Source organism: Triturus cristatus, chromosome 4_1 (assembly GCF_964204655.1).
Source record: "Triturus cristatus chromosome 4_1, aTriCri1.1, whole genome shotgun sequence".
Lineage (NCBI taxonomy): Eukaryota > Metazoa > Chordata > Amphibia > Caudata > Salamandridae > Triturus > Triturus cristatus.
The window spans coordinates 923,179,825-923,203,715 of NC_140585.1; the positions used below are offsets into that span (position 1 = coordinate 923,179,825).

General features: G+C 45.9%; 1 protein-coding gene across 2 annotated transcripts in view; it reads right to left on the reverse strand.

The window, feature by feature from the left end:
- TYMP (thymidine phosphorylase) overlaps positions 1-23,891 on the reverse strand; it is a 231,107-nt gene that overhangs the window by 36,332 nt on the left and 170,884 nt on the right. For both annotated transcript variants that reach the window (XM_085653764.1, XM_085653763.1), the window contains 2 exons: positions 14,270-14,399; positions 5,752-5,870 (listed from right to left, as the gene is read on the reverse strand). In XM_085653764.1, coding sequence (XP_085509890.1) covers positions 5,752-5,870; positions 14,270-14,399 — 249 coding nt within the window. The remainder of the gene's footprint in view (positions 1-5,751; positions 5,871-14,269; positions 14,400-23,891) is intronic.

Here is a 23,891-nt window from a genome sequence, read left to right on the forward strand (position 1 = left end):
TCAGTCTTTGTCATCTTTCAGGTAGCACCAGGCAACTGTAGGCCAACCCAACAAAGCAACAGACAGCAAAGGGGCAGTACTCCTCCTCACATCTCTTCAGCCCTTCTCCTTGGCAGAGGGTTCCAGAAGTAATCTAAAGTCCTGGGGTTTTCGGTCTAATATTTATACCCTATTTCCTCTTTGTAGTCTTTGTTTCAAGAGTCTCTGAGCTCAGTAAGAACCAGTTCTGTCCTCCCTGGTTCAGTGTCACTACAGGAGGTGGAGACAGCATTGTGCAGAGCAGACACAACCTATTTAGGTGCTAGTGAAAACTCCTCCCACAACTCTAAATGCAGAAAAGTCTATTCAGCTTGGCTATGAGTCACCTAGGAAAGGCAGGACACACCTCAACCCTCCTTGTGGCTATCTAGAGTGAATGCACAACCCCAGCACCTGTCACTCAAAAACCAGACTGTGAATCGATAAACAGGCAGAGGCACACAGGATGGTTAAGCTAAAAATACATAATCTATTCTTTTTGCATTTGTCGCCCTAATTGGGAAGGGTATACCCAAACATGGGTCACATGCTTGCTATGCCACCAGATTCAAGCAGGTCTGGCTGATCAGGGGTGGTAACCTGAAAATGGTCCCAGGATATTTGTTTCTGGTCCAGAGAGGACCTGGCCTGGCAGTTCGCGCTTGACTGGTCCCATGGGGAGTGGGGTCGAGACTGATTTGCATATGGTTGGGACTAAACTGGAATGGCCTGGCGTGCAAGAAAAAATGGATTTAACCCAGATGGGTGAATGTTTGATTTGTTCAGCATTCCGTCCATCATCTGTTCTTTTTACACTTTCTGAAAGTGGCATTTTCAAACACACAATTTAAAAAACACCTTTTCTAAAAGGTGAGTTATTAAATTCTGAGTTCAGAGAGCCTAAACTCCAAATCTCTAGCTGTTCCCAATTGAAAGTTAGATATGTAAATGTTACAGTGCAGCTCCAATGATAGCCTATGGGAAAGCTAGTCCTTGCAATAATGAAAAGCTAAATACTATGGGTGAGTGGTGAACTCCGCTCCGTTAGCGGAGTTTTTCCAACTCCGCACTCCACACTCCGCTGGGAGTGCGGAGTTCGGAAAAAAAACCTCAAACTCCGCTGTGTGGCAGAGTTTTTCCCCACCACTCATCCCTAGCTTTCATTGAAATTATTGTGCATTGTCCAACCTCCTTGGACTCAGCCTCGATCTCCCGACAGAGGTTTAAGCCCCTTTGTATATTTGCTTTGCAGTGTGACTCTAAGCGTGATTTCCAGGTGAAGGCAGACATCTCTCAAAGATATATAACAACTACTATTACTGAAAAGGGTACAGAGTTCCTCGTTTTGATTTCGGGATGAAGGTGGGACACAGCTGGACCAGTAGGCGGGGTATATGGACTTCTTTTGGCACTGTTTTTTTAGTGTGCTGCTTGTGAAGATTTAACATCTACGTTAAAGAGCACTCTTTGCAGAGATTTTGATGTGGGCCTCCAAAGATAGGTTCTTGTCAAGGGTGATGCCTAGAGACTTAACTGAGTCGGATAGGACGATGGGGCAGTTTAGGGCGACCAGATTCTTGAGCCACTCTTGGATTGGACGATGGTTGCTTTTTGCAGAGAATAGGATTAGTTCTGTTTTATCTGGATTGAGTTTTAAGAGGTTAGCGTTGAACCAAGTTTGGATCTCTGTTAGAGTGGAGTTGATGCCACTCCAAGTCTGACATACACTCTCCCAACTGCTCCATGGAGAGGTGTGAAAGAAGCAGGACAACTCTGCCTCTCGGGGCAGGAGAAAGGGGATTTGTAGGGGCAGGATCTTAAATCTACCTGCAAAGCTAGGTCTGATGTGAAGGGGAGCCGACAGTGAAGAGAGACTTTGAATCATGGCATGTATTGTGCTGTAAAAAATACAAAACTGTAGGTAGAGGGTCTAAGGGAAAGTTTAAAAGATCGGCGTGGATAGATTCCCTACAACCAATAATATATCAACCAAATAATCCACGGGTCTGCCGAGCTTAAGACAGCTCTAAGGCACAAACAGTACAAGCATGAGACTCCAACTCAAACATGGGGGGAGTCCTTTTAAGAGGACGGAATCCCATCACCCACCGAGGTGGCATGCTTCATCATCTCTGCATACCATACCAGTTTTGCCAATAAATCACTCGATACCTCCGCTTCCGGCTGGCGATTGACTGGCAGTGGTACAGTCCAATGGTTGTCGGATGGAGGCGGGCCGGATGTGGAGGCTTGGCAGCTGCTTTCGGGCAGTAGATTCGTACAGTAGCATGGCGGAGGATGAGTGACCAGGAGTGGGAGCGGATGGGTGAGGAGGTTGTCTCCCTGCAGGAGCTCCACGGATTAGCAGCCAAGAATACTGTTGCTGGTTTTGTGAAATGAGATGGGGGTGAGCCGTTCCAGTTCACTTCTGTGTACGGTGAGTGCGTATGCCTACCGGCACCATTCATGGATGTAGTATTGGGGCTCACTAAGCGCAGGTGCCACTTGTCTGCCCCCTTTACTTTTTTCACTTGTGTTGCACCAGAAGGCATGACCTTACATCATGGGAAAAAATCGGCCGATGCAGCTTGGGCATATTAACTTATAAGGCCACAACTAGAGTCAGACAATAAGATCTGCATGGATTTTCATTGCAATGGAATTTGTAAGAGGCTTAATAGTCTTGACAAGGATTCAAAGTGCTAGCCCATACATTATGAATCATGCGTGAGAGCCTAGTGGGAGGAATAAGGTCTTTGAGTAGAGCTTTTATGCAACTCAGCTGAATTTCATGTAGTGCAACTCCGCAAACACAGTATTTCACCATCAGGACATGTAAAACATACCGGTACATGTCGTACCTTTAACATACACTGCACCTTTCCCTTGGGAGTACCTTGCGCCTACCTTCAGGGTGTCTTACATATAAAAAAAAGGGAAGGTTAGGGTCTGGCAAGTGGGTGCACTTGCCAGGTCAAAATGGCAGTTGAAAACTGCGTGTGTAGACGCTGCAGTGACAGGTCTGAGAAACATTTATAAGGCTACTTGTGTGGGGGGCATAATCAGTGCTGCAGGCCCACTAGCAGCATTTGATTTAAAGGCCCTAGGCATGCACAGTGCACGCACTCAACTAGGGACTTACCAGTGAATCAAATATGCCAATCATGGAGAACCAATCAGAATTACAATTTACACCGGAAACACTTGCACTTTGGCACTGATTAGCGGTGGCAAAGTGCCCAGAGCATCTAAACCAGCATAAACGAAGTCCAGCACGTAGGCAAAAATACTGGAGGCAGAGGCAACAAGTCAGGGGAACCCATGTCAAGGATGCCAGGTCTAACACTCAGCTTATGCTCTGCTGAAAGCAGGGGCGTAACGTAGGTCTTTATGGCACAGGAGGGCCCCAAACCTTCAGAGAGCCCCCTGTACAGCTCAAGGCCAATGTACATCTGTGAGCTACGTGAGACTCAGAGGCCCCTCATCACGTTCTGCAGGGGGCCCCATCATTTGGCGTTACACCACTAGCTGAAAGTGAGGGGGGAGTGTATGGGACTGAGTAAAGTGTTATTCTGATCTCATATTTAAGACGTATCAGTTTACACATGATCCACACCAACGTTTACACAATGTTTAGCCGCAGATTTAAATTTTTTAGGTCTGGCATTAGCCAATACTGTTGATTTGAATAAAATAACATATATAATATACTTACTTAAGGGGGCTTTAAGCCACCTCTCTTCATCCATTGGTCTCATTGTTGTGTCATTCATATGTTGCTTCTGCCGACTACCACATACAGCATGGGGTAATGGATCAGTCTACTTCAGCCACTGGCTAACTTCACTTTAGGTGACTGCATTTTACTCTCTCACAATGAGCATATCCACACACAAGGTATTTACCTTCAGTGCCAGTGCCAGTGTTTTCGTTTTTGTTTTTACTTTATAAGTACTTTAGTGTTCCCTTTGTGTTTAGAGACTGAGGAGAAAGCAGGATGCTTTACGCAAGATGTGAGCACAGGCCACAGTCCCCATTTTATCAGTTCCTGTCTCCTGCCAATGCTGTTGTAAACTCCTTTTGTTTATCTGACTGCTAGCATTTCACAGCATCCATTTGAAACTGTTCTGTATTAAGCTATCCTCGTTTTACTATGCATGCAGTACACAAACCACAGCTTCAATATTATACATGAGAGTTAATAAGCAGGCAATTCTTCAGAACACGCTTATTCTGGGTTCAATTTCCACAATGGTTCTTTCATAAACTTTGCCCAAGAAGACAACCAACCTTTATTGTGTTTACTTTGCAGCACAGTTTTCTCATTTATTTCTTCCTTCCTTCATTCTTTATTTCTTTCTTGCTTTCTTTACAGCAAGCCATCTTTATGTCCTTATTTCTTTTCATTCTTTCTTTTTCTGTCTTTCTCTTCCTTTCTTTCTTTTTTCCTTCGTTCTTTCTTTTCTATCTTCTTTTTTGTCTTATAGTCTTTCTTGCCTTCTTTTTCTTTTCTTCCTTACCTTTTTCTTTCCCTTTTCTTTTATTCTCTTTCCTTCCTTTCTTAATGCTTTTCATGACTTTGTTTTGCCTTTCCTTCTTTTTCTTCCTTTGTTTCTTTTATGCCTTCTTTGATGCATTCTTTCTTTCCTTTATTGTATGCTTTCTGTCTTGCTGATTTCCTTCCTTCTTCTTTACCTGCTTTGTTTCCTTATTTCCTTCCTTCTTTCCATCTTTCTAATCTTCTTTCTTTCATTCATTCTTTATTCTTTCTTTCCTTTATTGCAATTTTTGCTTTCTAGCCTTCCTTCTTTCCAGTCTTTCTTTTTCTTTCCTTCTTTCCTTTGTGCCTTCTAACTTTCTTGCCTTCTTTTTCTATCTATCTTTAGTTTTTTCTTTCCTTCTTTCTTTCCTTTTTTCTTTCTCTCCATCTTTCCATCCTTGTTTCTTTCTGCTTTTTTTCCTCGTTTTGCGCTTTTTCCTTTTGTCCCTTTTCTTTTTGTTCCTTTCTCCTTTCCTTCTTTCGTTTCTTCTTTCCCGCTTTCATTCTTTCCTTCTTCCCTGATTTATTTCCCTCCTTCTTTTTTCCCTTTCTTATTCTTTCATCTCTTCTTCTTTTCTTTCCTTCTGCCTTTCTAAAGTTTTCTTCTTTCCATCCTTCTTTTCTCACTTGTACTTTTGTTTATTCCTTTCTGAACGTTTGGCTCTTTTAGGTCTGTGTCAGCCACAACCTTTTCATTTTCCTAAAATTTTGCATATGACATAGTTACTTATGGGAGTTTTCAGCCACATTTTATCCATTTGTCTCTGGTTGTGTCATTGTCATTCACTTTTTCTCCAACCCATTCGTTCATGCATTAGGTGAAGTGCATCAGCTCACTTTAGCCATTGGCTGACTTCACTATGAGTTATGGCATGCCGGCCTTTCAGAAGAGCACATCTACACACAAAGTAGTACTCTTCAGTGCTAGGCAGTACAATGGCAATGCGTGATTTTTTAAACCTAAAAACATTTTTGCCTTTAATCAGTGTTTATTTTATTAGATTGACAAACGCCCAGCAGCTTCCCAAACAATAAAAATGTGCAAAAACCATGACAAAACACAACAAAACAAAAATTGTCAAACATTCTGGCAGACAGTGCCAGACCTATTGGCTTTGTCAATGCTTGTCAAAAAATGTGGATACATTTTTAATCTCTGAAGGAGTGAAATCTAATTAGTGTTCTTTACTCACCAGGCTTTGGGCCAACTCTCTGGCAGTGTCGAGGCTGTCAAAGAAGGCTGCGCTGCCATACTTCACATCCAGCACCAGGGCAGAGAGGGACTCTGCGGCCTTCTTACACATCACGGAACCTGCACACAAGAGGAGAGCAGTTTATCCTATAACAGAGAACACGCCACCGGGGGATGGAAGAGGAGCCTGGTGACCCGAGAGGAGGCTGTGGGTTAAGGGCTCAGAATCCAGCCCAGTGCGGGACAAACGTCCTGCCGTCCTGAGGCCAGACTAATTTGGGGGCACATTATCAAGAAACAGCGTTAAAATTTTCGCCGCTGTAGCGGCAAAAAACTGCCGCTAAAGCGGCGATAATGGACTTGATAATATGCCCTTGAGAATTCCCATAGAAGCCAATGTTCTGGTGTCAACATGGGCTTCTATTGTAATTCTCTGCGGCATATTATCAAGCCCATTATGGCCTCTTTAGCGGCAGTTTTCTGCCGCTAAAGCGGCGATAATGTTAACGCAGTGCTTGATAATATGCCTCTTGGTATGTGGGCAGTAATCTTTGAGGCCAGTGGCATTTTGCACTGGAGTGGGAAAACTGCCTGAGGTGAGATTCATCTTTTAGAAGTAGCATTAAACATGCTGTGATCAGATGCCCAGACTGACCCTCAGGTTTGGGTTAAAGTTCTAGGTCCCTGTTAAAGATGTGCCACTAGCTACACTCCGTGCACCCATGTTCACCTTGTATTAATGGGATACAACCATTAATCGTAAAATGAGCTGGAATCCTTCACGTAACCCCCTGTGATCTCATTCGTCAATAGACTTACACTTGATAAGCTTGTTAGATTTTTTCCAGTAGCAAAATGCAGTTTTACCAGCCTCGAGAAGGCAATTTCTAACATGAGGAGAATCCTTTACCTTTACAATTATAAGGACAATCACCATATTGATCACCTATAAAAGGGGAGAGGATGGGCAATAAAACAGCGACATAAAACAATTAAGGAGAAAAAGGGTCAGGATTAATAGGAAAGGGGAAAGGGAAGTGATTTTAAGGAATAGGGAGGGGTTACGATACTAGGACATAGGTAGTGAAAGAGGTACTAGTGCGTAAGTAATTGTAGAAGTGCAACGATTTAGGAAGGTGTACTATGGTTTAGATGCGCTGTAATAGTTATGGGTGGAGGACTACGGTTTAGGGGTAAAGGTGTTCTAGCAACAATAGGGAGTATGGGTAAAGGTAGAGGTGCTGAGGAATAGGTTGGGCAAAAATGTTTAGATAGGGTGCAAGGGCATCTGGATCGAGGGAGTGGTTGAGTTACTACCATATAGGTTTAAGCAGCGCTACTGGGGTACAGGTAGATATAGATGTACTAGATAGAGGTGATAGTGAGGAGGGGTAGATGATAAAGGTACGGGGCATTGGGTGCGGGTATGTGTAGCTGCACCACAGTATAGACATGAAAAGATAAAAGACCAGGATAAAACCATAGTTGAGAAAGAAGGGGGAAAGAAGACAGCGAAGCAGAAGGGAGGGAAGCAGGCTTTGTAGACACGGGAGGGGGAACCCAACCTACGGCTGCAGGTGGCTTCCCCTGAAGATTAGTAATAAGTGTTGCCCCGGTTACTTACCGGTAATCTTCATTATTCTGAGTATAGTCTTCCTCGCCACATGACTAACAAAGTAAGCTTCAGCTCCACACCAGAACCCTCCAAAGCAAAAAAAAAGTCAGCCTCCCATGCCTCCCATCCCTTCCCAATTTGACCGACCCAATACACCCTTGACCTCTATAAGAGGCGGGCCGGCTAAACCCAACAGCCTGAAACTACCAAGCATAAAGATGAAGCCAATAGCCAGACAGGAAGGAAGGGATGGGAACTCATGTGGCGAGGAAGACTATACTCGGAGTAATGAAGATTACCGGGGCATTACCTCCTCGTTAGTCTTCCTCGCCACATGACTAACAAAGTGAGCACATACCAAAGCCAAGCGGCTTCATGGAAACTCACAATAAAGCAATGGACCAGAATGGGACGCCCACGAAAAAGGGTAAACCCAACAGACCAGACGAGTGGAAGGACCACCCAAGAGAGAGGCCACCATGAGCACGAAGAACCAGCTGGGGACAGAAATACACCGGAAGGGCAGAAAACCTGGACCCCCGAGACACGCAGTGCCGCCAGAAAAACTGCCCCAACCAAAGGTCGAAGGAGGACAGAGAAGGCACGGAACCAGACCGCACGGAGCCAAAAGCAACAGCAAACAGGTCCCAGAACAGAAAGCAGCAAGCCGGTCCAAACACACCGGGACTGCTCAACGGACAGCCAAAAACGAGAGGGGAGCAAAAGCCCAGACAGTGGGACCGAAGAAAAAGAGGGCACCCCAGCACAGCGACCCAACAAAAAGCCACAGTAGAAAAGAGACACAGTCCGCCCGAAGCACAGCAACATCGCATGGTGGACCACCAACCGCGAGAGAGCTGAAACCATCAGAGGAACGGGGCAGCGGAACCAGACGCACGAAAAAGACTGGCAGGAGCCACAGGAACGGACAGAGGGGCAAAAGGAACCCAGCACGCCAACTGAACAACCAAAACCACGAAGGTCACCACAACCCCACCCGCAAGGAAAAAACAGGTGGGACCCCAGTCACACAAAGGACCCCCCGGAAGGGAGTGTGACACCAAGGAGAGAACCCAGGCAGGCCCAAGGAAAAATAGACCCAGGAAGGCGCAGGAGACAACTCCTAAGAGACCCGCCCACCATGGAAACCCAACTGGCCAACAGTGAAAAGCGGAAAACCCACAAGGCCGCCCACGGAGCCCGACGAGCGGAAGGGACCAGGCCCAAGGCCAAGCCACCAGAAAAGAAGCGAACGTCTACCAGAGGCCACCATGCAGAAGAAAGCACCCAGAGCCCGGCAGGAAGGGGAACGCAGCACGCAGGAGCGAGACTCCCCCGCACAGGCACCAAGCAAACCGTCCCAGAAACGTTCCATAAGAAGGAAGCGAGCCGCCAAAGCGAGCACCCAGGCGGCCTCTCAGCCAACCAACAACCAGGCCCGGCCCAGCTGAACAACGAAGAACCAACAGGAACAGGAGCGCACAGGGAGGAAAAGCCACAGTCATAAACACACCAAAGGTGGGAAGGACAGAAGAGCCAGGCGAAACAAGCCCGAGCAACGCCAACACCCCAGGGAGCAAACCCGAGCCAGCAGGCCCCAGCACCCCAAAACCAGGGACAAAGAGGAAGTAAAATCCATACAGGAAGGGCAGGGCACCGCCCGGGGAAGGAGAACCAGGAAAATCCAGCAACCCCGGACAATGAAAAGCACCGTCCGAACAGATACCACCATGGGACAATACGAAAACCGTGGCAGGAAACAAACCCATGTCCCGTGCACGGAAGTGCCCCCCGAAGCACAATAACGACCAATGAGCCAGAGCTCCACGGTCCAACACTCGCAGGAGCACAAACCAAGGGAGAAGCACCCAGGCGAGCACCAACAACCGGCCAAATGTCCTGGCCAGGCCAGACAAGCCCAAACACCCCATAACCAGAGGAAAGCGCCAAGCCGGGAGGCAGGACGAAAAGGCAGAAAAAGCCCCCACCGGGGACGCAAGCCGGAACAAGTGCCCAGTCAAGGACAGCACAACCGTGCCAAAAAACCAAAAGGGCAAACAGAAGACAACAGCACCCGGCACACCCAGGTGGTCCCCCACACAGGCACAGAACAGGCCCGACCCAGCACAACTACCGAGATAGATGAGAACAGACGATCTCATGGGGGCTGTAGGCCAAGAAACGGACAACAGAAGCCAGACGGGAAGCCTGCCAGCAGGTGTACCAACCGACCCCGTACAGACCAGGAACGCAAGCACACCCCACAGGACGCCAAAGACTGTCAAAATCCAGGAAGGGGACACCAGAACAGAAAGACCACCCCAGGGCAAGAGAAGGGACCCCCACGGGAACCGGCGAAGCCAAAACACCGTGCCCACAAGGACAAGGGGAGAGGAAAAACAAGGCCACTAGGAAGAGCCCCAGAACTCCCCGTCCGTCCTCCTGTACTCCCTGGGCTCGCTAAAGCAGAGCCTAACCGGCCCATACCAGACACCGGGGGAAGGAAGGAGGATGGTCCCAGAGTCCTAGGGCCCGCTAGAGCAGGGCCACCAACCAGGGACCCCAGTTCCAGCTACAGCAGGAATAACTTACCTGAAAAAGCTCAGGAGAGAACTGCAGTGCAGAACCAAAAAAACAGGCTGCTGGGTTGGGCCGCCTCTTATAGAGGTCAAGGGTGTATTGGGTCGGCCATATTGGGAAGGGATGGGAGGCTGACTTTTTTTTGCTTTGGAGGGTTCTGGTGTGGAGCTGAAGCTCACTTTGTTAGTCATGTGGCAAGGAAGACTAACGAGGAGGTAATCTCTTTTACCCTGGAGCAGAATAGCCTGAATGGAATTTGAAGTGCATTCACCAAGATAGATCTGATATCCCGAGGGTGCCATTCATATGGACAGGTTTCCTTCATTGATTGTTTTTCTCCAAAACCACAAACAATGTTGCTTCCAAGTGCCCCAGTCAGGAATTTCCTTTAGGCTGGAAGGGGGTGCACTTGTACTTTGCATACTGCGGTTTGTAAGCGATAGTTCCGCACCCCATATTCTTCTGCTTGTGAATTCCAAAGGACATTGGATTTGGTCATCTCTGTAAAGTAGATACCCATCTAATCCCATGTGCAGGCAAGGCTGATTGCAGATAAGCGATGTGGGCAAGCAGACATTGATGGTATAAGACTAGCCATGACATTGCTCTGGAGTAATCAGAGGAGAGGTTGAGCCATGGTGAGGAACTGGAACATTTGTTAGTCCTCATTCACAGTTGGATTTACCAGGTTTGGGGCCTCTTTCTCTCCAAGCATCGTTTGAAAGTCACAATAGCCACTAACCTGCTGGTTGTATCACTCTTCATTGTGCAGCTGTACTCTGCTTCCATCTATGGACATCCCATGGACATTCCAGGCAGTCTTAACCCACAGTAGAGGAGCTCAGTTGATGGGGCTCACAGAGGGGAGGCGCTGTATTTTGACTTACAATTCTACGGATTTATCAAGGGGTTGCTAATCGACTGTCTGCACTTAGTCAACTCATGTGCAGCATTTTACGCGATGAATGACAGATGTAGTCGGGGTTAGCCTTGCACATCAACCTTGCACTAATTTGAGATGAGATTTTTCTTTTTTTAGTCTTTCCAAAGGGGCTCAATCTAACTTGAATTTCCAAGAGGGCTGCGGCAACAACATCTACTAATGAGAACTCCACTTTACACAAGGGCAGCACAGGTGCATGTCCAGCCTCAGGGAAGATGTCTACCCTGTGATCTTAAAGACAGCCAGACCAACATATGGAACGACTTGGATTAATCCAGATTAAAGGGTACAGAACTGACCTACTTTTGCAAACCATGGACCAAGCTATTGCAATCTTTCCGTACTTAGGTTCCTAGAGCTCATTCAACACTGTGAGACCAGGTTATGCTACTTTTGGCGCCATTCCAGACCTTGGGTCATGGATCTGGCTCAGCAGTATGTGCTGATTCAGCAATGTAAGCTTTGGATCAGTATACAGTACCACCGTGATTGGTTCACGCTAGTAATCACAGAGCTGAATCTGCAGCGTAGGTCATGGGGACCCACTGCTGGCAGTGGCTAAATGCTCTGCTGGAGTGCTTGCAAGTGAAAAAATGAACAATTGAAGGACAAAATGCTGAGCAATGTCAAACATTAACCCCAGTACAGAGATCTGGGCCTAAATCCATCAGTTTTTTGCTCCCCATGCCATTCCAGTTTAAACCCAACCATATGCAAATCAGTCTTGACCCTGCCTCCCCATGGGGACAATCTAGCCCGAACCACCAGGCCAGGTCCTCCCTGGATGTGAAACAAGCATCCTGGAACCGGTTTCGGCAAAGGCCAGGATAGCATGACTCCAGTGGAATGGAGAGCATGGGACCCACGTCTGGGCATAGCCCGGCCCATTTGAGGTGACAAATTCAAAAAGAACAATTTATGGATAGAATGCAGAACAATGTCATACATTCACCCCAGTAAAGAGATTTGGGCCTAAAACCATTGTTTTTTGATCCACATGCCACTCCCTTGATCACTGTGCCACTGGCTTATGAGTGGTGTTACTGGTCCCAGGATGCTTGTTTTCAGTCCAGGGAGGACCCGGCTTGGCAGTTCGGGCTAGACTGTTCCCATGAGGATCAGGGTCAAGACTGATTGGCATATGGCTGGGTCCAAACTGGGGAGGTATAGTGAGCAAAAGAATGATGGATTTAACCCAGATCTTTTGACTGGGGGTGAAATGTTCGATTCATTCATCATTCTGTCCATCATTTGATGCTGGAGCACTTGCAAGAACCTCTCATTTAGAATCTGCCATTCCACTCCATCTACTGGGGCGAATTACCAACATGCTGCATGTGGCTTTCTAATGAAGTCTTCAATTTATCCTCTGAGTCATCGCTGGTGGGGTTTCTGACTGATCTGTAAATGGCCTATCCTCCCCCTTGTGAGCCACCACTGGTGAAAGCTGCATCCAGCAAAAAGGACACAGCCCCGGAACAGCGATGATGTTCCTGTTCGGATTTGACCTTTTACTTACTCTTGCATTACCTAAGAGTATTTACTTTTTCCGGGGTGGCATGTTGCTGTAGTTGTTCATGCAACATGCTACTCATGTATAGAGTGTAGTGTGAAAAGAGTCACTCCTATATACATGTGTGAGTTCAGGTTGACCAAGGTTGAGAGCGGTGCAGTTCAGGCTGAACACTGTGCAAATTTGTCATAGTGCCTCTCTGTGAGTCTTAAAGAATTTTGAATACATGCTCATGCAGCCTTTGGCCTCTGCAGAGCGCACAGAGTAATGGTCATGTGTGCCAATTGTAATTGAGAATCTATGTGAAAGTGGATGAAAGAGGTACACAGCTGTCAAAATATTAACAGGGCTAAAGGTAAAGAAAATGCAGAGTGTGCAGTTGAGTAGATAGTATTGTGTGTATATGTGTGGGGATTGGTGAAGTGAAGGAGATGCAAGGAAGTACGTGCAGGAGAGAGTAAAAAAGGATGCTGAAGAGGAAACAAATGAGGTGTGAGATATGCAGGTTTTGTGGCCCGTAAATAAAAAGAAAAAAGAGGTAAAACTTCTAACAAAGACTGCTAAAGATAGTGGTGTTAAGGTGAGAACAGGAGGGATGTTGGCACTTCAAAGACCTAGCCCCTTTCACAGACCATAGTAGTGTTATATATGTATATAACAGGCTGCAAACGGTTTGATCACATCACACCTGCCCTCAAGTCCCTTAACTGGCTCCCCATCGAAGGAAGATGCAACTACAAGACCGCCTGCATCACCCACAAAGCTCTTCACTCCCAATCCCCAGACTACTTATCAAATAAACTCACAAGAACGGGAAGTGCCAGACCGATGAGAAGCTCTTCTCCTCGTTCTCCCGTTACTAAAAATGAAATCTACCCAGACTCGCTCCTTCTCAGGAAACGCGCCTCAAATATGGAATTCTCTTCTGAGGGACCTTCATTGCAACCCCTCCTACCACGGCTTCAAAATAGACCTTAAATGCCATCTCCTCAATACATACTGGAGTACATGATCCCTTCAAAACCTGATATCTCGTGACACCTATTTCAGTTCATCTCTCTGCTAATCTACCAGCCTTTTGTGTTCCTTGTGTTCTCCTTGTTGTTTTACAACTGCCTTGCTCTCCATGGTCTCCCATGTATTTTATGTTCTAATTATATTTCTGTAAATTTTGTGTTAATCACTGGTTCTTGTTAGATATAATTATGAGTGTTCCTCTGTCACACCTCCCTTATTTTTTTTCTAACTGTATGTAATTCTTTGATACTAATTGTTTTTGCCTTTCTCCTGATTTGATGTTGGATATTCTCATATCCTTGTTTGTATTTTGCATGTATCCTTTGTTCCATTGACATTTGCCTTGCTCTTGCTCTTGCTCCTGTAAAGAGCTCTGATACCTCCGGGTCTAGCCAGCGCTATATAAAAGCTTTGAAATAAATAAAAGTATGTGCATATATATATATATATACACACACACACACACATATATATATATATATATATATAAACACACACATATATATATTTTAGGTGCATAAAGACCAGACATGCACACTTCATGATCAGCCATTATTGGTGGCCCCACCAGTTTTATTTGTGGCCCCTTGTGTGCTCCACCTGAAGATCATGTTTTGAGACGGCGTACAAGAGAATTATCCAATGTTAAAAATATCGAAATAATGTGTTTGCCACTAAAGTGTTTTATTCTTAGCACATTTAAGGAGTTCTCGTTTCTTTTCACCTTTTTGAGGTGTGTAACTAAACTATAAAAGCTAATAGGCAAAGTCATGGTACTACTTGTGACTGCCAGACCCTGATAACGAGATGGGCCTGAAGCTCCCAAGATAGCAGGTAAAAAAGCTTTGTACTTGTGATGAGAGGCAGGCTGTCCACCGTAGCTGTGATGTCCCTCATCGCATAGAGGACTTTGTCAGCAGGAACCAACTCTTCTGTCTGCCCCACGATACAGCATCCAACCTCCTCCAGAATCTTCTTCATCTGTGTGGACATATGCATTTATCAGGCTCTTGGAGCACCAGCAGTGAGCTTTGACAGCAGCGTTTATGAGCAGTCTATCTCAGTGGTGGCTGACATTTTTTGCACGGAGGGCGGATTGGACGGACACACAGACACACACACTCAAACCCATGCACTCACAAACATGCATGCACTCACAAACCCCCATTCACAACACTTACTCACGTACATTTATACATACAGGCATGCACACACCAAACATAAAACGTACGTACCCTGCAACTCCGGAGAGGAAAGCTTTGGAAGTCCCAGGAGGGCTGGAGCTGCTGCCTTGTCTCATTTGTTGAGCTTAGGCTAGCTAATGAGGGGAGGCAACTGTCCCTCACTCGTCACAGAGTGGGATGGGGTCAGTGAGATTTGCTGACCACACTTCAATCTGTGATGAGGTGTCACTGATTGACACTCGGGCCTGGTCACTTCAGGGCTTACAACTGAAACGCCTTGGTCCAAGGCAATCAGTGACACTCCCCTTTGTTATGAGGAGGAGGGTGTTGTATCTTCCCCTGAGGCACTTTTGCCAGGCTGAGGTGGCCACGTTCGCAGGATTGTGAAAGCCCGGCGACGTTCAGTTCAGGCAACCAGAAGCTTTTGAATTTAGAGCATGTCTACCTCCTGGCTGCCTAGTAAACTACGTCATACGGCAGAACTGAGGTAAGTACATAAATAAATAAATAAAACTATTTATATTGCGCATGCTGCAACACCAAATGACGATGCAGCGTGTGCAATGTAATTTGTTTTATTTATTTATTTATGTACTTACCTCGGTTCTGCCGTATGCCGTAGTTTACTACCCCCCACCCTGCCCCTTTCCCGCCCGCCTCACCGCCCCACAGCACTCCCTCCAGGAGCCGCTACTGTATTTTGACTGTGGCTTACTGTAACTTTTGGCTCTCATTGGAGAGTGGAGGCACCTCCTACCTCCACTGAGATCTTCTTACCTTTAACTTTGAGTGTTGTTAAGACAATTTCATATCGGGCATCATTTACAGGAGATGGAGATATGGTCTGGTGAACCTTTTTTTATGTCTTTTATTAAGTTCATAAAAAATGACAGAGTACATAGAGAGATAAAAATAACAACGGTCTCAAAGTAAAGGTAGAGTTGTACATAAATCATGTAGCTTTTTGGCTAGCTATGCATGGTCGTATTTTGTCAAATTTTAACCACTGTCATGTTACATCTTTGAAGCATTCAAGGTGAGATATGTGGTGGCCATACTGTAGAGTGTTTGGCAATATTATGAAAGCATGATTTCTGTTTGCATGGAGGGAGCGTGCATTACCAAGGATTGTGGAATCTCATCCATGTATTGTGGAGTGCATAATAAAAGTCAATTTTGAGTGGTCGTATTGTTGTGCTATTTGTGTCAACCAGAGGAGTGGTCTCTGCTTTCGAGTGGGAACAGCTGTAAATACGATCTCAGAGGCTGCCATATGTTTTTAGGTCTGGATGCAGGAGGCTGGCGAGAGGCGCATATGTCACTAGTATTACCGCAGTTAACCAGGTCCTGCATCCAGTGTTTGGCTGTAGGGTCAGACGATGCCCCCCAATGCCTGGATACATGGGGGCTCATTTATGAGCCCCTGTGTCTCTTTTGCGCCACCGGTGCGTCACTTTTTGTGACGCACCAGTGGCGTAAAACATGCGCCATGATGCGCCATATTTACAAAGTGACGCATCTACCTAGATGCGTCACTTTGTAAACCCCTGCGCTACATTATACCTGCGTCAGGTATAATGTATGCAGGGTGGGCGTTCCCACGTAAGTATGCATCATAGAAGTGACGCAGTGAAATCTACGAGATTTCACTGCGCCACTTCTAGGGTGCAAATGCGTCAATATCTTGCGCCTGCCTCACAGCAGGCGTAAGACTGACGCAGGCCCTTTCACATGGGGCTTGCCCCATGTGAAAGGACACATTGCTGGAGTTGCGTCACTTTTGTGACACACTCCAGCAATGCGTCACTTTTGCGCCTACAGATACGTCAGAAATACTGACGTATCTGTGACTCCTTGCGACATGATGCGTCATACTGTAAATATGACGCATCATTGGAGTCGCAGGGAGGGCGCAGTGAAAAGTGACGCATCACTGTTTTCACGCAGTGATGCGTCACTTTTCATAAATGAGGCCCTTGGGGCTTAGCTAGTAACAGTGCAACAGCAGTATATGGCCGGATTCCCTTTGGCAATGGCAGAACATAGCCCTGAGGGGCTGTAAGCGGAGTAGGGTCTATTTCAATTTCTATCATCTGCGACAGGGTATGGAATACGTCCTCCCAGTATGCAAGTATAAGTGCTCAGTTCCAGGCTAGACGTTTAAAGTCAGCGTGGTCTGATGCGCATTTAGGACAGTTGTGGGGTTTGATGGGATCGAATTTGAATTGTAGATGCGGGGTGGTGTATGATCGATGCAAATACTAAAAATGTAAAAGCTTGTGCCGGTGGTTGTTTGAGACTAGTCTAGTCTGTTTGCAACAGTAGAACCACGTTTTGTCAGGCAAAGGAGAGCCCACGTTTCTCTGCTAGGCCGACCTCACACCCCTATCAGTGATGGGTTTCATGTTGGATGCTGTATGAAAAGTCTGGAAACAAAATGTGCTCCATCAGGGGTCGTGATTACCAATGATAGTAAGGGGAATTCAGGCGGCTCAAGGGGAGCAGTAGGGATCGTGGCCCTCAGCGCACTATGTAGTCTGTGTAGAATTAATCTATCCATTTGTGTGACATGACATCCCTTAGAGAGGGATGACACCGAGCGTAATCCAGTCCCATCAAACACATCGCCAAGTTTTTGTATACAGCAGGTTGAAAGAGTTTTCATGGTGAGTGTTTCGGTTGTGACAGGTAACCATGGATTATCTGCTATAGGAATGTGCGGTGAATAAAGGTGTTCAAAACCGAGATATCTTTGAAGTTTAGTTCATGGCCAGCATGTAGTTGTAATCATTTGAATATCTGAGCCACTTTTGGGTAGACCCTGTGGTAGGAATGTATCGAGCGGATAAGGGTGGATCTGTGAACTTTCAGGCTTAAGGAATCGGAGTCGAGCATCATGGTAATACCAGTGGTAGGTAAAATGCACTTGCGGCACTAGGTAATAAAAGTAGAGTTCCGGGAATCCAAATCCTCTATGCTCACAAGGCAATATTAAGGTCCTCCAGACAATCCTGGAGTGTTTTCCCGCCCATAGTAATCAAGTGAGTATGCTTCATAGGTTATCAAAGACGGAGTTAGTTAGCATAATTGGGACGTTTAAGACTAAATATAAAAAACGGGGGAGTACTACCATCTTTATTATTGCGATTCTTCCAGCCATGGATAGAAGGAGTTTTATCCATTTGTCAATTAGCGTGGTTAATCTGTCCAAAGCGGGGCCGTAGTTATATCTTATATCACCTCAGAGCTTTGGCGGTGTAGGTAGATGCCGAGATACTTGGGAGAATCTGAGCAGCATTGGAGAGGGAAGTCTAGAGATGTCTGGAGTGTTGCATGTGTCACTTGGAATATCTCAGATTTAGCCCAGTTAATCTTAAAACCACAGAGAGCTCCAAAGCGAACCACCTCTCTCAAAACTTAGGAGAAGTTAGGAGAGGTTAGATTCGGGATTTCTAAGGAACAGCATAATGTCGTCTGCATTTAGGGATGCTAACAGTGGGCCATGTTGGAATCTTAGTCCTCTTGCTAAATGGCGAGACAGAAGTAATTGGTCTGTAATGGTACAGTTCATATTTAAGCTTGCTATGAGAGCCGCGTACAATAGGCGGATAAGGTCACAAAAGCCATTAGGGCAACCAAGTTTGCTCAATGTGGCTAGCAGAAAAGGCCATTCTAATAAATCGAAGGCTTTCTCAGCGTCAAGTAGGACTGCAGCTGCTGGGAGTTCAGGGTTAATTTGATTAAGGACAGCAAATATAGTACGTAGGTTTTCGACATGGAGCGGTTAGGAACAAAACCCGTCTATAACAGGGAAATTATTGTGTTAATTAGGAGAGACAGGCACATGGCCAGTACCTTGGCCAACATTTTATTTTCATGGTTTAATAAGGACAAATCTTGATAGGATGAACAATATTCTGGTGGTTTGCCAGGTTTTAATAGGAGGGTTATAACTGCTTCTCACATTGTTTGGGGGAGAACACCGCACGACAGGCCCACTGTGTATACTTCGATTAGGTACGGGGTAAATTTAGCTATATAAAACGCATCAGTAAAGCTGTCTAGACCTGGGGTGCATGTGCCATTGAGATCATCAATTGCTTGGGCGATCTTCCACAAGTGATATGAGCGGCTAAGACCTGCTGCTGTCCCACTTCCAACCAAACCATAGGGATCTCTGCAAGGCAATCTGCAATTGTATATGCGGTGGTAGTGCATTTTGATGTGTATAAGTGAGTGTAATACTGCATGAATGTGTGCGTTATGTCTTCAGGTGCTGTGACTATGGTTCCATCTTCTAGGTGGAGGGACAAGATCATTGTTGCCTGATATGGAGGACGCAGGGTATTGGCCAGTGTGCGGCCAGGCCTATCCCCTTCTCCCCCTCTCTGTATCCTTTTGCTCCGGCATATTTACTTAAGTATTTAACTTCACCGTAGGCCAGGTCTTGAAACTCCTGCATTAACAAAGCCCTTCTGCGTAAGTGCGTAGAGTTATCGGCTGTTAGCATCACAGTGTCGAGTCGTTTTAGTGCATGTTCTACTTGTGTCAGTTCTCTACGTATTAAGCAGAGCACTCCCGAGTGCTTTGCAATACACACTCCTTGGATATATGCTTTAAAAGCATCCCAGAGTGTCAAATAGGGTTGCACTGTGCCTTCATTGTGTTGAAAATATTCAGTAATTGCATCTCGGACTTCAGTACGGAAGACCTCGTCAAGTAATGCATTCGTAGGAAAGCACCAGGGCACACGCGGTAATAAATCGTTGTACATCTGTATTGTGAGTATCACGGGGGAATGGTCTAACAGCGTTCTGGGCAAATGCAAAATATCGATGAGTGCAAGTGTTAGGTTTGGCGTAGTGAAGCAAAGATCTATACAAGACCAGGTACCATGTGGGGCAGAGTAGAATGTTTATTCCCTTGCGTTTGGGTATCTGAATCGCCATGCATCGGTTAAAAGGTGATATTTTGTGAATGCAGATAAAGCACATAAAGATTGTGGTTTCGTGGATTGACCTGCACCTGTTGTATCAAGTGATGGATTCGAATAGAGGTAAAAATCATCACCCATGAGTATAGTGGAGGTGTGTAATCGAGTAAGGTGCACAAACATGTCCGTATAAATTTCGGGGAAGTCCATATTTGGTGCGTAAATGTTCATTAATAATGGGGGATGGTGCCTAAAATGCCTGCAACAACAAGGTAACAACCTCCTGGGTCGGCAACAACTTCCCTTGCAGTAAATGGTATTGCATTGCGTACCAGGATGCAAACCCCTCTGGAGTATGTACTATAGTTTGCCAAGAACCGGTTCATATCTCAAGCAGAGGCATATCAGGGCATCGCATCAGGGGCGCAGTGGGTTTCCTGGAGAAAGGCGGTCTGTAACCGTGTCTGGTTAAGTAGGATTGTACTTGCCGGGCCTGTCGTGGATTGGAGAGCCCCCGCACATTCCATGTCATGCATTTCAATGAGGAGTGGCTAGTAGCGTTAGTGGGTGCACTCATGGACAGTGGGAATTAGTTAAAGCGGACGATAAGCATGTGCGATGTAACCATCTAGGGTAAGGTAACCTATGTGTACAAGATACTTTCTGCATAGTGCACATGTATTGAGACCAATAGAGTAAAAAGAAAGGAAATAAGAAGAGGAACAAATAGTACAACATATAACCCACTAGTATTCCCCTCCCACTTCTGGCAGTGTAACAAATACTGTCAGGAAATCCCAATAAATGTACCCCTAACATGAAATAAGAGCATATTAACGGAGTCCTCCTTGGGGGGGGGGGCAACGCTCAAGGAGTGCAGCTATTTGGCCATGGGTATGCATAGATAAGTAATGGCCTAGTTGGAAAAGAGATCACAGTGGCTATCTCATCTACAATGCAGCATGTAGTTAGGAAATGTTACTACTCCAATTTTGGGAAATATGCTGCCTCACTGCAGTTACCAAGGGGGGGGGGGCTCTGCTTCCCTTTCATAGGCTAGAGAATGGAACCGGAGGAACAGAAAACTCCTGGTAGATGCCAACACCAATGCAACATTATACAGATGATGGGTGGTTGGGAGATAAGTTGCCAGCCGCTATGTTCTTAGAAGCAACCTTGGCGCGATGGGGTTTACAGAACTGGCTTCGTCCGCTGTTTCAAATATATGCGTTTTACCACTGTGTTGGACACGAAGTTTCGCTGGATAAACATTGAGTATTTCACATTGGCTGTGCGCAAAATTAATTTGACTTCTGCAAATTTGTGTCTTGCCTATTGCACAATTAGGGTGTGGTTCAGATAGAACGCCGGTATCATGCTTTGGTATTGCAATAAGTCTTTTCTCGGGCTAGACGTAGTATAGAGTCCCGATTTAGGTATTTGATCAGCTTGGCGATAATCTAGGAGGTGCATCAGGAACTGGTCTAGGCCCAAAGGTTCTGTGGGCCCTCTCGATTGTGAATGAGGTGGAGAAGGCCTCTCTGCCTAAAAGATCAGTGAGTAGTCGTCCCACGTTGTTGTACATACGCCTGTGTTGGTGGATTCTGGGATTCCTGATATGCGTATGTCATTCCTACGGGATCTCGCCTCCAAATTCTGAGCTTGGGCCAGCACCACCACGAGATTCGCCATCCCCACATCTGGGGGTCTTGGAGGAGTCGAAGGACAGTGGGCGCTGGTGAGGATCCGTGCATCCCATTGTGGCAAGCGCGCGCCCAGGGGACAGCGGATGGTGTGTCCGGATGGGAGCTGGGAGCACAGAATCATGCTATTGGGTGAAAAAAGCTCCCACTGCAACAAGATTAACCTCCACGCGGTGGGTGGTGACATTGCGAGAGGAACACAGCGCTAGTGTGTAGTGTGGGCACCACAGCATCAGCACCCATCCTTCCGCTCACAATGAGGCACTTTGAGCAGCATAATACAAAGTAGTGCTGGAAGGGGGAATAGCCTGTTTAATACATGGGGATACATGTAGAACCCTTTCCTTAAGCATCCCTGTTAGCAGTCGGGAGTCCCTTCTTGCAACCCAAGGGGAGAGCGCGCTCTGGAGTAGTGCCTCAGCAGATCAGTTGGGCATCACCCCACTTGCCCCGCAAGTTCCCAGGAATATTAAGTTGCATTTAGCTGGAAAGGCTGTGCAGGCATGTAAGCACTCAGTCCCACAGGTGTTCAGAGGGGAGCGGATGACCGCTGCAGAATATCCGTTTTCTGTGACTCAAGGAGACGCAAGGTCCGATCCCAGTCATGCCAACACAGATACGATGTCATGAGCCTCAGGCGCACAATGAACAGCCCACCGCGAGGAGTAGGGCCATCATCACAGCGAGACTTGATTGAGGCATGGCCGCTAGACACTACCAAAGCCCCGCCCTAAGGCTAGCCTGTGGCCTCTGTCGCGGTGGGGCCTCCAAGGGCTAGGTCAGGGCCCAGTCGCCACCAGCAGCAACGTCGCCCCATATGGTGCTGCACAGGTCGCGTGGTCGTCAAGAGGGTCCCCAGGAGCTCAGTTTGAACTCCACCTGCGTTGCAACATTTATCGGGTTGATGAAGCGGCTTTAGGCCGGCTAATGTTGGCACGGGCTCCGGAGCTTCAGGCATGAGCAGCTATCTTGGTCCTCGGCCAAGCCACGCTCCCCCAAAGGTCTGGTGAACCATAATCAGGATATCAATTAGGTTTACTAAGGAGGTGCTGGGAGTCAGGGGGGAACGCATTTATTGGGAGCTGCAAGTCTTAGGTATGTAATCTCGCAATTTGAAGTAGAAAGTGTATATATTTTAACGGGACCTTGTAGCTCTTCACATGTCGGAGTTGTGTCTCAAGACAAACTAGTTTATGCTGTGTGCACAAATAAATAAAATATGTTCATCAAAGTGGCCCCTTCCTCTTTGGTAAGGAATTTGGCCCAGGAGATGGTGTTCCTAAGGCCCCAAAGTGGCCTGGGGAGGGTGGCCACATGCCCCCTCCCCTTTTTTAAAGAAATCAGCCAAGGGGATGGGGCTCTCTGGCCCAATTGCGGCATAGGGAGGGGGCAGCATGCCCATTCCCCATTATTTAGTATTCCGCCCTGAGGGTATGAAGTCCCCTTGGCCCAATAGAGGCATGGGGAGTGGGGCCACATGCCCACCTCCCCTTTAATTGATTACAGCCCCCCAGGATGGGGTTCCTGGGGCCAGTAATCACTCGGGAACAGAGCTTCCACTCGTGCATCCTCCCCAAATATATAAAAAATGTAGACCTCTGGGCTCTGGCCTACACCTGGGGTCCAATAATGTAAATAAAAAAAGAATACCAGTCAACGTTTTTCTTTTTTTTTCTTTGCCACGGTCTGGCATGCGTTACACTGGATCGCAGCTTTAAAAAAAACACCAAAATATTTATATTAATATAATAAATATATATATAAATAAATATATATATATATATATTATATATACAATGCAGAAGGGGGTTTCCCTGCCCTGCTCCTTATATCTATTTCTAAAACATATTCTACACAGGGGACAAAGTCCCTGAGTCCTGCCATGGCGGTCTGCAACATTTTCTCTCATGTTGCAGCAAGCCAGTCAGAGCGCTCGCCTTGCCGGCTTGATGCTGGGAGACCGCAGTGGCACAAAGGAAAAAAGCTATATAGTCCAATCAGAACCTTTTTATTTTTATTTGGGTTTGAGGGACTCTTGCAAGAGTGCCTCAAAGCCAACAGTGCAGATATTTTTATGAAGATTTGTAAAAATAGGGCCAAAGTTTTTAGCAAACCAAAAAATGCTTTTCCTATGGAAACGCAGACCTAACTATAACCACCCACTGCCATAATGTAAGATATATATATATATATAAACACACACATATATAAACATATAGTTTAATTCTAAAAAATAATACTATTTTAAATGTAATTCAATATTGTTTTTAATTAAATTCAATACCTTTGGTTTAATCTAATGTAATTTTAAAATACCTACCCATGAACACTGAAAATCCCTTACTACTCTTAAATACTACCCATCCCTCAGCACAAAAAAACCCTTACTACTCCTAAACAATACTCACCTTTGAATCCTAAAACCGCCTTACTACAGCTAAGTACTGGTCATTTCTGAATCCTAGAAATGTGTGACTACATATAAATACTCCAAATCCTGTTTAAAAGACTTTATAAAACTATAAAGCTATACCCCCAAACATTTAATTATTAGGAAAAAATAAAATCCATACTTAGAAAAATAATGATATTTCATATTTCTATACATTTTAAATATTAATTACCTTAAATTAAATTATTTAAACCAAAACAT